Raw genomic sequence first — 16985 nt, 5'->3', positions numbered from 1 at the left:
TCAATGTGATTCAGCTACACCATAATGGATTACACAAAGAGGCTGCTGCTCTGAAAATTGCCATAGTGCTCCCTGGATACGTAAAGATAAATAGTAGATCCTGCCTGCAATGGGCCCACCCTTCTCTACATGTATTCCCAAGTCCATGGACGAGCCGCATTCTGTTTATAGTACAGTGACATGAGTGTTGTTCCACATCCCACTTCCTGGACTGGAACATGCAATTGCGCTGCTTATCAAATCGTAGTAATGGATGGCGAGCGCCATATTGCACTATGCACTATGGTAGACAGACACCAGTGAAATGGAAGCAAGAGCCAGAGTTTCATTCCACCAGTCTTGACGTTGTCAATCTTCGAGTGGCCCATGTAGGCCAGTGGAGATTGACGGATCACCACGGCTATTGCATAACCGTGATCCGCGTCCCACAAAAACTTGCTGTTCCGCTACCACGGTTCCTCTCAATCCATCGGAGATCCTCTTGCTCCGGGAATTCAGAAAGAGGCATGACATTCAGAAATACCAGACGCGGCTCGCATCCGCGACTTCCGGCGACCCCGCCCCCGGGGGCTCCTCCGTTCAAGATGGCGATCACTCCATGTAGCTCCTCGCCTAGCCAATTGACAAGACTGCGAAGCCAACTGGATGTAGTTGACAGGGTCTTCCCATTCTTACTGCTGTTCAGCACTTCGCTGTATCAGGATTGGAACACAGTCTGTCTACGTAGAGTAAATTTCAGTAGAACCCAGACCTTCTATCTGTGCGCCAGAAGGCGCCACCTTCACCAGCAATGATAACAATCAGAAGGCTTGACTCGTCATCAAAGCATTGGGAGACCGCATACATTTCGCCTTGGGCTTTCACTATGGAAAAAGTAAGTTGCCCCCGGCCTTATGATGGCGACTAAGAGCGTCTTTCGTGCTGCAACAGAGATCTGACAGTGCTAGGTCTGCTTTGGGGCGTTTCGTAATAGTTGAGTCGAGCTAGCCCATGGCTAGGGCATCCGCGCAAAGATTCCATACCATAACCTCAAATACAATAGTATGGCAGGAGTAGAATGTGTGGACCTGTATAATAATAATGCAATTACAACGAGACCAATTGCAGAGGCTAGATCCGTGTCCAGGCCCGTGGTGCAGAGCTCAAGGCCCCAGTGGGCGGTTATCTGGAGCCGGGTTGGAAGCCGCCAACCGCATATCAACTACACCAGTCAAGACGCTATGTAGTTTGGGATCTTCTAGGTACTTGAAATATTAATCTCGAACGATTTAGACTGGGTTTACTTCTTAAGGCGAGTGCTCAGGAGCCACTGCATCCATTCTCTTGACAATGTCATCCTCCACGTCTGACCCTCGACTGCCGAAACATGGTCTCTCTCTCGTTGAAGGGTATCACTCCCCGCCATTGTTGGATCTCACATTAGGCCAGCTGGCCGATCAACAAGCAGAACGCTATGGGGACAAAGAGGCAGTTCTCGTCGGATGGACGCACACACGCCTCACATTTCGTGACATCAGCCGCCGTTCCAAGGCGGTTGCCCGTGGTCTTATAGCTCTGGGGGTTGGCAAGGGAGATCGCGTAGCCGTTTTCTCTGGTGACGACGAACGCTTTATCGAGCTCATTTTTGCTACGGGCAGGCTAGGGGCCTGTCTGGTTGTTCTAAACAAGACGTACACGCTTCATGAGTGTCTTAGAGCTTTGAAGTATTCTGGTATGTCGAGCTCTAAACCCCGTCGAGTTCGCATACCGGTAGTAACAGTTATGACTCCATGCAGATCCCAAGGTCCTTTTCATCTCAGACGAGGTCGACCGCCGCCCCACGGTGCCCATCCTCGAACACCTTCGCAGAGCCCGTACTGGTTTACAACACGTTGTCCTGATGCGATGGGATCAACTGCCGCACCGCCTAGAACCAACATGGGACGACGTTCTGGATGCAGCTCGCTCTGTTGATTACTCTGAACTGGAAAGCTTGGAGAAGACCGTGGACGCAAAGGCCCTCGTCAACCTGCAATTCACTAGCGGTACGACCGGCGCGCCAAAAGCTGCTATGTTATCACACCAGTAAGTATTGTCGACTTCCGGCAGGCAGTTGAGACCACAAGATAACCATGACTAGCAACATCATCAATAATGGCATGCTAATAGGGAACTACCTGGGTCTGAATGCAGACGATGTGCTCTGCTGCGGTCCGCCCTTGTTTCACTGTTTTGGCCTTGTCGCGGGCTTGCTGGCGACATTCACACATGGCGCTTCCATCGGATTTGCTGGCCGCGACTTCGACCCCCCACAGGTTGTCGACATGCTGCTCCGAGAAGAATGCACTGCCCTACACGGAGTCCCCACCATGTTTACGGCAATCATGCAGTACATGGACCGCTCGGGAATCAAAGTCAACACGGTTAAAAAGGGCATTGCCGCTGGCACAAAGATACCCCCAGCTGTTGCGGCCGAGGTGCAAAAGCGACTTGGATATGAACACGTTGCCATTCTTTACGGTGAGTGAAATTATGGCCATCTTGAGAAATGCCAAGAAAGCAAGATCTCGCGAACCTGACCATGCTAGGTATGACGGAAACTTCGCCTGGCAGCTTCTTGACAGAGATAAGCGATAGCCCAAAGGACAAGCTGGAAACCGTCGGCCGGGTCATGCCGCACACGAGAGCCAAGGTCATTGATAAGAAGGGGAATATTGTGCCCGTGGGCGTGCGCGGCGAGATATGCACGTCAGGCTATCTCCTGCAAGAAGGCTACTTCAGGGCCCCTGACAAGACGGCAGAGGTCATGATTCGCGACGAGGACGGCATCTTGTGGATGCACACGGGTGACGAGGCAACTATCGACGAGAATGGATACGCGCGGATTACTGGACGGATAAAGGACATTATCATCCGAGGTACGGAGCGGGCATGCTTCTTGTTGTTCTTTGGGCGAACACTGACTTTTGACGACTTTAAGGTGGCGAGAACATCTATCCTGTCGAGGTAGAGGAACGACTGCTCCATCACCCGGCACTGAGTCACGCATGTGTTGTCGGCGTCAAGGACGAGAAATACGGTGAGGCCGTGACGGCTTGTCTGAAAGTGAGGCCTGGTCACGAGAAGCCACACCACGAGTCGATTAGGGCATGGATTCATGAGGAGCTCGGCCGGCACAAAGCCCCACAGCACATCTTGTGGGTTGGCAAGGGGGAACTCATCGAAGAGTATCCAGTCACAGGGAGTGGGAAGTTTCAGAAGCACATAATGAGCGCCATGGCGACCAAAGCGTTGAGAGGCACCGCTGCCAAGATATAGGTCAATAGATGTAATTGTTCACACACCTGCATAAATATAGTTCCCGGTGTCCTCGATAGAAACGGCAACAGAGAGGTCAGACGAAGCACTCTATGCGCCAGTTCAAGCTATAGTATGCGTATCTTGAAGGAGATTTCCATCTAACAGTGGGAAGTTCGCAAATGAGTCAGTGGCTTCTCCCAGCATGCTAAGATTAGCAAAGTCGAAGAAGCCATTCGCAGGCAGGAAGAAATCGGCCTGGCTAAAGGTATCGTTCTCCTCAGTCGGGGTACCTGGCCTCGTGACTGTGGACAATTGTGCATAGTCAACACTCAGCCAGAGGGCTTTTGCATCTTGGTTCGATGGATCAAGAGATGGATGGCGAACTTTGTTCTGCTGCGCAAACCGTTCAAGGCGCCTAGTCTGTGGTTTTAAATATCTGTTAGCTTGATGCCTCTGCACGGAATTGGGTTTAGGGGCTCTCACCATCAATGATGCGTGCTTCCAGTAGCATGATAGCTCTCGGAGAAACTCAAGGGCAGCCTTGTAATGTTTGCTCCCTTCCTCTCGTACCTTGGGATCCTCGTCGTTCATAGCCAGAACGTGTATGGTACCGGCGACCATGATGCAGTACCCGTACAGACTCGTCACTATAACCACATTGTGATCACGCATGTCCTTGAGGCTTGTCAAGCTCATCGCATGCGTGCGGCATATTTGCCACGCACTACGGATGAAAGTGGGGGGCGCCTTCTGGCCCAGGACTTTCAAGCGTTGCTGTAATAGGAACGGATGATGTAGGAGACAGTGCGACAGGTGAAACACGGCCTTGGAGTAGACGTAGCTCCCTGCGAGATGCTGATCCACTGCGCCGTCTATAAAGCACCGCTTCCGTAGACCGTCGGCTACCTGATCTCCCATGCCGAAGTGCATCTCGAGTTGGAGCAGAGTCGACGATATGGAGGCATACGGGCTGCTTGAGCTCCACGGCGGGCCGTGCTGGGCGTATCTACTCTCTCTGAGCACGTACTGCGAGACCCTAGACAAGACGCTCCCCATCACCGTGATCAATGCCAGAGGACAACACGAATCTACGGCTGCCGCGTCGAGACAGTCTCCAGAGAAGTCGGCTAGCGTTGGGGTGGTCTCCTCGCGGCCTTCTTGGAAGGCTGGCTCCGAACACGGGAGGCGGAGCGGGCACTCCTCATCGCGCAAAACAGGAAACCACTCTTTTGTGAGGGAGACCAGCTTATCTTGTAGATAGAGAGACCAGAATGTGCGCCGGCGCTCCTCCCGCACTTGAGGTGACAAAGATTTAGCAGCATCATGTTGCATGCTGGAGAACATGGCTAAGCGGATGGCGAATCCGAGCTTCATGAAAGCTGATGCACATTCACAGGCTGTGTCACTGCGCTTAGTGTGTGTTCTGCTGCTTCAATATTGGGGTGTACAAGCAGACTTACCTGGAAGCTCGATAGAGACGATCAGTAGAATAGTCTGTATGACCGGCACAGCTTCTTCTAGTCGTGCGGCGCCACTCCAGGGCAGCTTCATACAGTCCCAAGCTCGCTTAGCAAAGCAGATAGCGTCGTCCACGGCGCTGAGCTGTAGGTCAGGCAGGGTAGAATATCGCCGCGCAACAGCCAGGAGGGCCCATATTTGGTGTTCTGGTAGTTCACCGGCAGCTAGGCGCTTACGGAATGTCGCTTCGTGGAAAAGAGAGAACGGCTGATTATGGTAGAAACGGAAATAGACGTCGGCTGCAAATATAAGTGTGTGTAAAGGCGGCTGGACGAAGCCTCCTAGTGCGGAGGGGACAGCCGTCGGCATATCCAGCAGAGTAGAACTCTCCGTCATTCGTCCATCCAGCGGCATTTGGCCTGCCATAGACCCGGTATGCGATGACGGAGATGGCTGTTGGGGCAGCTGTGGCCTTGGTGATGCTTGGACCAGGGATGACAAAAGACTATGTGTGACGTGATCAGCAACAATATCCTTAGGAGCCCATGTATATAATTTGTCTTGCCTTTCAAACCGCTCGAGCGTCCCCTCCATTCTCGTCAGCCGCTCCTCTACAGACGTGATCCTAGAGGCGAACGCGCCGTCCAGTGCGTCTGACAAGCCCTCGCCAGCGACGTGTACTGAAGGCGGTCCGCGCCTATGACTTCGGCCATCTTCGGTGTAGACGCAGGTCTGCGACAATTTGCTGCAAAAGGTGCAAATCGGCTTCTCGCCGCCGCACCGTACCTTTTTCCGCCGGCAGTTCAGGCAAGCCTGACGGATCCGCTTCCTGCGGCTCTCGCCGCCATCCGAGTCATCAGACATGGGTTGATCGCGTGACACGTTTTACAGACGATATGGGTTGCACAAAGGTTGAGCTCGATGGCGATGATAGAGAATCACGATTGGTTTGAGGACCCGTTGACTTGTTCACGCAAGCAGTCGAGGAATGGTCATCTAGACGTGTTGGTGCGGGGACTCCGGAGAAGCTAGCAGATCAATCTTGAACGCCGAATCCATCCTCTAGCCCACCACACCCAACACATCACCTGGAGAGCTGTGGGGTGTGGAGAATGAAATTGGAAATCCCGTATGCTGTGCGTGACGAGTTGGAAGCCACCTTACCCCAGACTGCTCTCTCTTGCCCAATAGTGGAAAGGGTTTGGAGAACTTGTGAGAGCCTCTATTCTCGCAGATATCCATGATTGGCTCTGTTGCCGACGAATTGGGTCCTTTACACACACATGGCGACGTTTTCTGGATCATTAAAAGTCAGCTAGTGAAGTGAAGATCCACACACGGCTTTACATTGCCGTGTTGAGCCGCGGCTCGCACCATAACGCTGAGGTCATAAGGGAGGGTGGACCTTGGGCAACTAATCAAGTCCAGCGCTGTTCTCGATTTTTTTCCGTTTTGGGATGCTCAGTGGTCCGTGTAAGACTCTCTGGTCCGGAAACTTGCCATCCGGAGTAATGGAGATCGTGTAAGATCTAGTTATCCGACAGCCGACGTAACCCCAGACTCGTGGGCCGGCACTCGTACTTCTAAGCTCGTTGCGCTCCTTACCCCAAGATAGCCCCGGAATGTGCATTTTCTCGGCTTTGTGAACCCCTTCATGCAATCCCCAAGACTTTCCTAAATTTTGAATACGATATGACTGATCACCGCGGGCATCTGCCCATTGCTCCAAACACGGGCGATGACGATGACGAGCACACTTCCGTGTCGCTACAAGATTCCTCGAAAAAGCAGACCTTCCGGCGCCGTTCGCGTCGAGCTTGTCTCTCCTGTCGAGCCCGCAAAGTCAGATGCGATGTAGTCGTACAGGGCATTCCTTGTGGCAACTGCAAGTGGGACGACACCGAGTGTGTCGTCCTCAACCGAAGACGCAATCGGTAAGAAGATGCCCAAGAGACAACCTTCGTATTCTACCACTGTACACCAGAGGTTCCGCGTTCCGCCACTAACCGGCCGGCCATCTTCTTTCTAGCTACTACCACGGCACTCCTGCTGGACCAGAGATTCTCCCGAAGAGTGATGCATCGACAAAAGCACCCAGTCCTCCCGCGCAAGCCACAACCGAACAAATGGCCACAGGCCATACGTCCCAGTTCATCCAATCCTCGGATGGTACCAGCCCTCGAGTCTTTTCACCACGGCATTCGCCCACTTACGAAACAGGCGGGCCGCTCTCTATTCCCACTATCCCAGGTATGGATCAGTATCGATCTGAAAGAATCGGTGCATCGCTGACCGATCGCGGATACAGAATCGCCTGGTATCCTTAACCTCCTTTCTACAACGCACAACTGCATGGAGAACACATTCAATACCGCTTCAGGTATATCTTCTACGCCAGCATCCTCAGGTTGGTCGAATGAGATGATCTTTGGGCAAGTCGTAACAGGCACCGATTCATTCTCGATCCCCAAGGAAAATGCCCCCTCAAAGCTGCCGCCATTTATCGCACCTTTTTCGACGCAGATCCCAGCCGAAGACTTGGCCTATCTATCTGCGAAAGGCGCCCTGAAACTCCCCGAAAATACCCTTCAGACTGCACTACTTCGGTCGTACTTTGATTATGTGCACCCGTTCATGCCCATTCTTGACCTTGAACGCTTCTTGCGGTCCGTAGCAACTCAAGAGGGAGAACACGATAGGACGAGCCTTTTGCTCTTTCAAGCAATCATGTTCGCCGGAACGGCCCATGTCGACATGGATCACCTACGCAAAGCTGGGTTCCGCACGCGCAGACAGGCCCGCAAGACTTTCTTTCAAAGGACGAGGGTAAGTGCGAGACTAAGTCGGTCTCACTTGTTGCGATACTGATGGTTCATGACATTAGCTACTTTACGACTTCAACTGCGAACCAGACCGCTTCATCATCGTGCAGTCATTGCTCCTCATGTCGCTGTGGTATGAGACGGCCGAAGACCATCGCAATGCATGGCACTGGATCGACGTGGCGATATCCCAAGCATTCGCTGCATGCCTGCATCTGGAAGCAACCCCGACGATAGACCCATCGCAAGCACAGTTGCGCAGGCGGGTCTGGTGGGCGTGCCTCATCCGTGACCGTCTCATTTCCATGGCCATGCGCCGTCCTCCGCGCATCAGAGACAGCGATATTTCCGTCAGCATGCTCCAAGAATCGGATTTCTCGACCGATTTATCCCATGTGCCCGAGAGTTGGACCGCGATATGCTCCTACGCGAATCAACCCGCCCGGCGTCATCACCTCGCACTCCTATGCGTGGCCATGGCTCAACTATGCCGATCCTTGCGCTACCAGGTGCCCAACCACTTCTCCATTTTCGAGGAGAAGAGCATCGGTGACGCGGTCCGAGGGTCTGTTGGTCCGACCGAATTGATCTTGCGTGAGAACGAGACAGAGGTTGCCTCCTGCCACGAAGATCTCTTGGCATGGTATAGCAAGCTGCCATCGCACTGCAGACACCGGCCCACAGGCTCAGTGACGGATGCGGAGGACGAGAGCATCGCCATCCACTGCGCGGTGCTGCACATGGTATTCTACACCGCCCTGGCCGGGCTGTACCACGCGCGGTACGTGTCCCTCATGAGGGCCGGGCCGGGACGCTACCTGTTCGAGTGCGAGATGGCCAAGATCCGCATGCAGCACGCCGCCGCGCAGATCTCGGACATCGCCGGCGACCTGAACGACGCCGGGCTCGACCGCCTGCTGCCGTCGGCGGGCGTCACCTTTGTCGTCACGGCCGCCGTCGCCCACCTGCTGATCGTGAAGCAGCGGGGCTCGGGCGACCGGGCCAAGGCCCTGAACGGCTACCGGCGCTGCATGCGCGCGCTGCAGAACTTGCAGGACATGTACGGCGCTGCCGACGTGGCCCGCGACGCTATGGAGTGGGCGTTCTTAGACGAGACGCCCAGCCTGGTCGGCGACGTGTCGACAGCGACGCCCATCTCGGGAACCGAGGCGTCGCCGCGTCCGCGGTTGGGATCGACGTTCAGCGCTAGCGAGCCGGTCCCAGACCCGGAGTACACGTCCATGGAGCCGAGATTGGACACTGGGAGAGCATTCGGAGAACTGGATGGCGAGAAAATGCAGAGCCCTTCGTTTCTGTTGGATGGTTCGCAGCCTGAGCACGATGAATGGTATGGAAACAACACGCATGGATTTGATTCTTTGGACGATGCTATCACAGTACCATGAGTTGTATGCAATGAGGCATGTGAAGACCAGATGGGTTGACGTCTCGTAATAAAAGTGCTCCACTGTCCATCACACCTATTGGTTTTAGATAGTGGGATAGCCCGTGTAATTCACATAGAGGAGATGTGCGTTCCTAGCATTGGCATGTCTCCTTCGGTCATTTTCCGGGCATTGATCAAATCCTCTTTGAGTTCCTCTGCAATATTTGGATTCTCAGTAAGGATCATGTCGCCGAACAAAACTGCTTGGCAGTACACGCTGTAATACCTAGGTTCATCGGTTAAGGCCCCGATACAACAATGACCATCCGTCAATAGTCTAGTACTTGTTTAAGAGCAGAGGTAGCTGAATTCTTGTAAAAGATGTTGGCACGGGTAACTGAAGATAGATCATAGTTCATCTCTCTGTCCCCAGAATCTGTCAGGTCAGCCGGCGAATTTTCCATCTTTCCGAAATTCCCTGATCTCAGTTCTTCCACCCTTAGTCGAAATAGCCTAAGTCAAACTTGATCGCCACCCTGAGGGTTAGTCACGTCTCAACAAAGAAATCCGGAAGACTCGTAGAATAGCCTCTTACAACGTTTCATCGGACTTCAAAAACTCAATTCATATCACGCGTAAAGATTGAGTCACGAATCCTCCCGTGCTCCAGGCCAGTCAGGTGCGATCCCTTTACTTAAGTTCCATCACAATAGGAAGACTCTTAGGCAATGGCAAAATATGTCAAGAGTCCAGACCGACACTATCTAGACGAGTCAAGTAGTTGCCGTGTGTATCCAGCCCGTTGGAGCGCCATGCTGAGACATGACAAGCCAGCCGGGGCGCTAGATCCACGTTGCAGGGCTGGGCAGTTGGCTACACGAGTCAACCCCACGGGCATTTCGCCCCTCAAACCTTATCCTATCCACGTCTGCATGGAGAGGGCACTTCATCACCTAGAGGAGAAGATGGTAATCTCTTTATATAAACCAATGCTCGATCCCCCGGAGTTAGAGATGTCAACATTGACAACTCCTCATACCTCCACGCCCAGAAAGCAGATCGCAGTAACTTCAAAATGGTCGTGAGTCTCTTGCTACCTGCTCTATCATGCGGAATCGTAACTCACCTTTGGCCAGTACTCAATCGACATGTTCGCCACCAATCTGACGCCCTACAATTGGACATTGGCGGACCCTGCCGCAGTGACCAACTGGGGTTCTGTGGCTCAGCAACCGCAGCCGGTCCTCTCAGGCCAGAGCAACGTCCCAATAGGCAGATTTGAAGCTGCGAAGGGCACTTGGACTGGCACCGACGGCGTTGTCCTCTTCAACGACGGGTTCCCATGGAACAATGGTCTCGTACTGACATTGGGGGTCAAAATGCCCTTTGTTGGAGATAACAAGTGCATCGTAAGTGGACTCTAGAAACTTGAGTGGTGTCTTGTATAAGGGCAAGGACTGAATTACGGGATATTATACAGATTGGGGAATCTGCCTTGAGTTGGTTCCAGGGCGAAGATAATGTGAGCTACTTCGTGGAGGCGCTCTTCGACAGTGAGGTAGCAACTTCTGACCGAGTGGCTTATGACGGTTACCATGTGAGTATTTCCATTAGCCTCGGGTCTGGAAGGAAGCGTGTATATTGATTTCTCTGGCAGCTCTGGTGCACGATCGATCAAGGGACGCAGGTCACTGCCAATATATACATGACTCCCATCGATACCGCCCAGAAATAGGTAGAGGGCTCGACTTTGCAGAGCTTTGTACAACCCAAAGATCAGACGTGGAAACTTAAACGTTGTCCATTGCTCTTGAAGGAAAGGGGGTTGGAAATAGCTACATGTCCCACACTGCATCATTCATTGCCTCGGCGTCATGGAGTCAGGTATTCGGTACTGGACGGGTGTTAGATAGAGCTGCATTTGAGAATTATCAATGTTGGTATTCCTGCCATTTGACCATCCTCTCCTGTAAATCGACGATGTCCCCATCCACCACAAACGTCCCGTTGCCGCGGTGGTGGAACATCTTGCCCTCCTCGCCGGGTCTCTTCTTGGGGTTGATCCACGCCTTGACCGGCCTGAGCACCCACATCGAATACTTGGTGACCATTTGTGTATCCTCGACGACGCACTCGATGTTGGCAATCACACTAGGCCCGCCCACCAGGGGCGCCTTGACGCGTGCTGCCTGCAGGGGCTCGAGGCCGAAGTGCTCCCACTTCCAGCACACGTCCCTGTCAGCGCCATGGTAGTCGTCGTCTGTCGAGGAGCAGTTGCCCACGTCTACCACGACCTCCGCCATCTCGACGTCCGGCACGGCGAGGACGCACTCCTTGCGCTCCTTGAGCGTCTCAAAGGACGCGTCCCACGGCCCCAGGATGATGCCAATCAGCGGCGGCGACTCGTGCTGCATGACCATGTGGAAGCCGATGGTCATGATGTTGTGCGTCGAGTCGGCGAGCGAGCCGGTGGTGACGAGCAGCACGGGGCCGGGCTCGATCAGCCGGTAGACTTTGGACGGCGGGTAGTGCACGAAGCCGGCTTGGGTATTGTGGTACTCGTCCCTGGACCGGGCGGGTCTGGCGCTTAGTCGCTTGGGGGAGGAGGGCTCATCAGCATCTCCATGCTCCTGGTCGTCTCCTTCCGCCTTGCGCTTGGCGGACATGTTGATCTCAGCGAGCTGCCAAGCTGCGATGTGTGATCGAGGAGGGGTCGCGGATTTCATGCTGACAATTCATAACACCAACCCTTTTGAGCACATGAATGACGTCATAGGTCGTATTAATGTCAGACCACTGATGCTTGGTGTCCAGCAATCGAAAGCGAGTATGCTTTGAATTCCTGTACAGAAAGATCGTTCGAACAGGCCAGATTATTTGACGGACTGCTAACAGAAGTACTTGACTATCCATCGAGCCCATCAGATTTAGGTAGTGGGATGGCCCTTCCGAGTTCTAGGGTAAGGATATGACAAGGATATTGATTGTTAAGATTGAGGTAGCTCCTGATGAACTTCCGTCAACCATTCTGACGGCCACTTGACTTCTCTAGTTGCAAATGCTCTGATGTTTCCTGCCGCCCCAGCCACCCTTGGACTTGCTCCTGTTCTGTCGCCTGATGATCTTCAAGGCTCATTCGACCAGCCTCAAGCCCTGAGGCAAGACAGGACGTCCACCAACTTAAATACGCAGAGATGTGGGAGTGCAAACACAGGAGCACCCCGAAGATCTCCCTCCGAGTTATGAGCCTTGAGTATTCGAGTTGGTGAAGCCCTATCTTTGGGCCTCATCTGGAACTTCTGGAGTTGGGAAAGATCCAGAGACGAGGAAAATAGCATACAACGGATATGCACACTGCTTAATGGAACCAAAGAGCTCATGGAGTTTCAGGGAAGCTTGGGGGAGAAGAGGGCATTTAGGCAATGGATCAGGGAAGGATTCACCGAGCATTTCGAGATGGCCTAGGAACCTGAGCAGAGACATCAGGGAATATGAGACCACGTATGGTAGTTGACTTGTGAAACCATTGTGCATTCGTAGAGAATAAAAGAGCGATCGCCTGCTAATCTAGATGAATACGTCGCTAAGAAATTCGCGGGTTGATGCCCCCATTCATTCCATCGCTCTGCCCTGCCATAGCCCCTTTACTGCGGGTAAATAGAGAAGCTGTCCAGCCTGAAAGTGTCGGACCCGCCACCGCCATTCCCGTTGCAGGTGACGGTGACGGCGAACTGCGTCGTGTAGTAGTGCTTGGACGCGGGCGTCAGGGCGCCGTCGCCGGCGCCAAAGGCCGAGACCGGGAGCGGGCCAAAGGTCTTCCAGGTCGTCAGCGTGGGCTCGATGCCGGTCGGGCTCAGGACCTGGCGGCCGCCGAGCGAGGCCTGGATCGTGCACGAGCGCTGCGGGTTGGTCGTGCCGTAGACGCGGCGCGCGACGAAGTCGAGGGCGTAGCTGGTCCCCGGGCAGATGTGCACGGCCTGGCTCAGCGTGACGGACCCGCCGGTGGGGCCGTGCAGGATGTCGACGGCGGCGTCGAAGGGGTCGGAGCCGCTGGCGGCGCCGTCGAAGACGCCGAGGGCGGGCTGCATGGACAGGGCGTCGCCGGTGCGGGTCACGGTCCACCCCTGGTCCGAGTTGTAGGCGAAGCCGCCGTTGTCGAAGCCGTCGACGGGGATGCAGTGGTCAGGGTTCGCGGGCACGGGCATGCAGGTGCCCTGCCAGCAGTAGCCAGAGGCGCAGACGTTGCCGCACGAGCCGCAGTTGCGCGGGTGCGTCTGCAGGTTCAGGCACAGGTTGCCGCAGCGGTCGCCGTCGCAGGTGCAGCCGCCGTTGGAGCAGTGCGTCTTGAAGGGGCACGTGTTACCGCAGCCGCCGCAGTTGTTGTTGTCGTTGCCGCCCGTCACGATGCAGTTGGGGCCGCAGATGCTGGCCTTCTGGCCGTTGGAGCTCGGGCAGGTGCACGTGCAGCGGTCGCTGTTGGCGCTCTGGAAGGCGACCATGCCGAGGGGCCCGCTGACGATGCCGGCGTACAGATCGGCCATGCCGAAGCAGGCCGGGGCGAGCCAGAAGGTCCAGCTCTTGGCGACAGACCAGCACTTCTTGGACATGCAGCCGAGGAAGTCGAGGTTGCAGCCCTCAAAGGCCCGGTCACAGTTGTCGAAGCAGTAGTCGTGGGCGTCGCAACAACTGCCAAAGTTCCAGTTGGGCACCAACTTGCCGAGGGCTCCAGAGCCGCAGCCGTTGGCGGCCGGTTTGCGGGCGTCAACCTTTGTCACAGCAAACACGTTGCTAGGAGCGCCGAAGCATCGCGGGCTGAAACCCTCCTCGGCATATGTCCGCTCCTCCAAGTCTCTCTTAGACGGCCTGGGAGGGATCGGGTTCCGCATGGACTTGGGCAGGATGACGATGCCCTCGTTGTTGGGGGCACCGGGGGTGGCGTTGGTACCCTTGTCGGTGGCTTTCCAGATGTAAGTTGTGGTGCCCTGGGTGACGGTGAGCATGCCGAAGCAGTCGACATTGAAGATGGTGGTGATCAAGCGGTTCTTAACGACACCCTGAGTAGATCCAGTGGTGAAGGTCATGTCTCCGTTGGTCTTCATGGCGATATACAGTTTTGGGTTGCTACCGGCGAGTACAATGTCGTACATACTGGAAATATGTTAGATCATTCATCAGTACTAAAAGGACTTGGAGACGTCTTACCGGTCAGGGCCATTCTCTGGCTTCTCAAAGACGTAGGTAGGGGGATTAAAGGTGGACGGGTCAGCCTTGGCATCGGCCTCCTCCTGGGTAGTGGGCGGCGCAGGTGGCCCTGGAGCACCATCGCGGTTCACCATGTACCCGGAATATTGATCCATGATGTACTATGCAACTATCAGCTTCCAATACCTAGAGTAATGAGCAGGCATGTCCACTTACAAACTCATTGCCTGGAACTGTGGGATCAAAGAGGCAAGTTGACGTAGGCACAGGAGCGGAAAAGGTCGGGTCCGACTGAGCGGCAAAGGTGGGCAGAGCCACCTCATCGTATGTGTAGGTAGAGGTCCAGTCGTCGAACTTGGGAACGTGCACCGCTTTGGTAGGCTGGTACGCGGGGCTGTCGCTGATGACGATCGTGGACGTGGAATACACGGTCGATGTCAGAGTCTCGACCTCGGCGGTCTCTGTGGAGATGGTCGCGCCGGCACACAAGCAGGCGCTGCTATACCGGACGGAGCCCGAGCAAGGGCTGGCGTAGGCCGGGATGGGCTTCTCGCTGGAGGCGGAACGGGGAGCCAGCGGTGCATCCTCACGCTTGTTGGGGACAATGCTGGCGGCCCCGGAGGTGACGGTGGTCATTACCGTTGATGTAGTAACGATAGTTCTGTATAGGTTGGGTTGGTCGTCAGTACGAAGTAGCAATAGTAGATAGATGCAGTTTGGTGATGACATACGTGGCTGCCGGCGTGACAGTCGCCTGCAGAAAGCTGCTGCAGTCGTACAGGCGGACCTGCCGGGTCGCCTCGCCCAAGCGGGTGATGGCGATGGCACGGAGACAGTTGTCGGCGTTGCAACCGGCTCGCTTCTCCGCCTTCTCGGGTGCGGCACTGACTCCTGAAAGAGCACAGGCCAAGGTGGCCAACTTGATGGATGCCTTCATGATGAGAAAGACAAGCCAAGAGCGAACCAACGACTAGCGATAGTGTTGACCTTCTCCACAGGATCTGCGGGTGAGCCCGAGGAGGCACATTTTCGGGGAAGGGGAAGAGCTTCATTTTAAAGACCGAGAACACTTCGGCGGGAAGGTCAAATTTTCTCTATTAGCTCAGCCGTCGCTGAGGCAGCCCTTGCCAGCACAAACCACACGGAAATGAAGCTATCGTGAAGACCCCGAGACGGAGAAGCAGGGACTAAAGGCCTGGCCTGGTCTATCAGCTCTTCTAGCTCACACCTCAGTCCTCTTCCGGCACATCACCATTCTGCTAACAACCTAGCGTTGTAGAGGTCCCCTGCACGTCATGCCTAACCAGGCAATGTGCTTTCTCAAAAAGGAGTTGGGCTGGTCTTAAAACATTCAGATCTAGCGACGGCGGTGGCAAGGATGGACGAATATTCGAGAACCAGGGTCCCTGGGGCGGTAGCGGCGCGTCCACCGCGACGGTCCGGAGGCGGGACACTTGGCTAGGAAGCCTCTCTGGCGATATGATTCGCTGGATTGACACAACCCCAGGAATGCCAGCAGAGAAGTCGGGGCTTCTGGCACGCTGGATGGGTTCAGATCTGGGATCTAGAGCTGGCGGTTCTCGCCGCCGCTTCTACGGCTAAGCTTAAAGGGTTACTTCAGCGCCAAAACCCACCAAGAGTCAAGCTGAAAGGGGCATCACCAGGGCTTTTAGCTTAATTTTAGCCTTATTTAGGCCGGGCCTGAAGACCACTCTTGGGCGAGCTGAACGCAGGCCATCCAAGCTATCGAACGCACTATTGACGGCAGTCCCCTGTAGTCCACGAGTCTAGATTACATCTCCCGGTGGCCGGGATTGCATGCTTCGCATTGGCTAGATTTACGAAGAAAAGTCCAGTCCAAGCCTCAAGCACTGAGTCATTGTCTAATCAACGATATCGGACCTGCGAGAGTGTACTAACATGGAAGCAATGATTGTCGGAAAGCTATGGACAGCGTACATGAGACGAACTCTACAACGTCAAATATTGTTCGTTGGTGCGCTGCCGCCCTTTATGCCAGCGGTGTCCCGAGTAGCCGAGTGTCACCGGCCAAATCTTCATGTTACTTTAAGATAAATACCGTCCTACCACTCAAATGTTAATTTGACCAACCTTGGCTTACTGTTGAAGCTCCCGAACATCGCCCCGGAGGGTGTAGCGGAGTGGGTGGCCGGAGTGCCGCATTGCCGAGGCGGAAAAGGCAGACATTTCCATTGTCGCCGTCGCTGACGCAGCAAGGTGGATTGGGACCCGGCTTACCCAGGATTGGGGATCATAACTGTCAGTAGGGAGCTCAAGCAGCCAACCTGCGAGCAGTCGCGTGCTCATTTCCCGTCTATTGCTAATTACGTTCTTGCTATCAATAACGGTGCAGGTTGGTACTTGATAATCTTCCTCAGAATCTTGACAACTTTAGGAATCACTTATGTCACTCTCCTCAGAAATAAACCCTTGTAGGGTTGCACTCCAATTCACAAGGAAGTCCGTGTAGTTCGATATCGGATGTCGGGAGCACCTGCGTGACTTGCATCCTGTCCAATCAAACTCATAAACACTGTAACCGACAATCTAGATGACATGATGTGCATTGCGTTTCTCCAAACTTGCTCCTCCTGAACAAAAGGACCGCGTCAGTGGTGTGTTGGCTATGGAAGGCCCTGCTACTGGTGGAATTTAACTGACAGAAACAGCTCAACTGCTTCCGACATTCTTCAATGAGTAAACAATCCGCAGCGTACAAGGTGGAGGGGACAGTGATTGGCTCGACTCGACTCTGCTGCAGGATTCGGTAATACGAGCGCGCCAATTATCAGTAAGCTTGACGCCGGGAATGATCC

At 54.4% G+C, this 16985-nt stretch overlaps 6 protein-coding genes across 6 annotated transcripts; 3 read left to right on the top strand and 3 right to left on the bottom strand.

Moving 5' to 3' along the window:
• Positions 1-1329: 1329 nt before the first annotated feature.
• Positions 1330-3297, top strand: E0L32_007007 (uncharacterized protein; the record flags this gene model as incomplete). The annotated part of the gene is made up of 5 exons (XM_031141704.1): positions 1330-1711; positions 1776-2064; positions 2120-2499; positions 2568-2897; positions 2960-3297. 5 exons carry the CDS (start codon positions 1330-1332, stop codon positions 3295-3297), a joined length of 1719 nt encoding a protein of 572 aa, XP_030994071.1.
• Positions 3298-3399: 102 nt separating this feature from the next.
• Positions 3400-5601, bottom strand: E0L32_007006 (uncharacterized protein; the record flags this gene model as incomplete). The annotated part of the gene is made up of 2 exons (XM_031141703.1): positions 3400-4676; positions 4740-5601. The coding sequence occupies 2 exons, from the start codon at positions 5599-5601 to the stop codon at positions 3400-3402; spliced, it is 2139 nt and encodes a 712-aa protein (XP_030994070.1).
• Positions 5602-6429: 828 nt separating this feature from the next.
• Positions 6430-8965, top strand: E0L32_007005 (uncharacterized protein; the record flags this gene model as incomplete). Its single annotated transcript, XM_031141701.1, has 4 exons — positions 6430-6671; positions 6767-6987; positions 7046-7563; positions 7622-8965. 4 exons carry the CDS (start codon positions 6430-6432, stop codon positions 8963-8965), a joined length of 2325 nt encoding a protein of 774 aa, XP_030994069.1.
• Positions 8966-10021: 1056 nt separating this feature from the next.
• On the top strand, positions 10022-10681 carry E0L32_007004 (uncharacterized protein; the record flags this gene model as incomplete). The annotated part of the gene is made up of 4 exons (XM_031141700.1): positions 10022-10027; positions 10083-10355; positions 10427-10543; positions 10604-10681. 4 exons carry the CDS (start codon positions 10022-10024, stop codon positions 10679-10681), a joined length of 474 nt encoding a protein of 157 aa, XP_030994068.1.
• A 196-nt stretch (positions 10682-10877) lies between these two features.
• On the bottom strand, positions 10878-11672 carry E0L32_007003 (uncharacterized protein; the record flags this gene model as incomplete). Its single annotated transcript, XM_031141699.1, has 1 exon — positions 10878-11672. One exon carries the CDS (start codon positions 11670-11672, stop codon positions 10878-10880), a length of 795 nt encoding a protein of 264 aa, XP_030994067.1.
• Positions 11673-12590: 918 nt separating this feature from the next.
• On the bottom strand, positions 12591-15085 carry E0L32_007002 (uncharacterized protein; the record flags this gene model as incomplete). Its single annotated transcript, XM_031141698.1, has 4 exons — positions 12591-14094; positions 14149-14309; positions 14365-14809; positions 14880-15085. The coding sequence occupies 4 exons, from the start codon at positions 15083-15085 to the stop codon at positions 12591-12593; spliced, it is 2316 nt and encodes a 771-aa protein (XP_030994066.1).
• Positions 15086-16985: the final 1900 nt, after the last annotated feature.

Source organism: Thyridium curvatum, assembly GCF_004353045.1.
Source record: "Thyridium curvatum strain D216 chromosome Unknown NODE_41_length_360454_cov_79.457556, whole genome shotgun sequence".
Lineage (NCBI taxonomy): Eukaryota > Fungi > Ascomycota > Sordariomycetes > Thyridiales > Thyridiaceae > Thyridium > Thyridium curvatum.
Note: the sequence above shows the minus strand (reverse complement) of the source record. Positions and strands in the feature narration are given on the sequence as shown.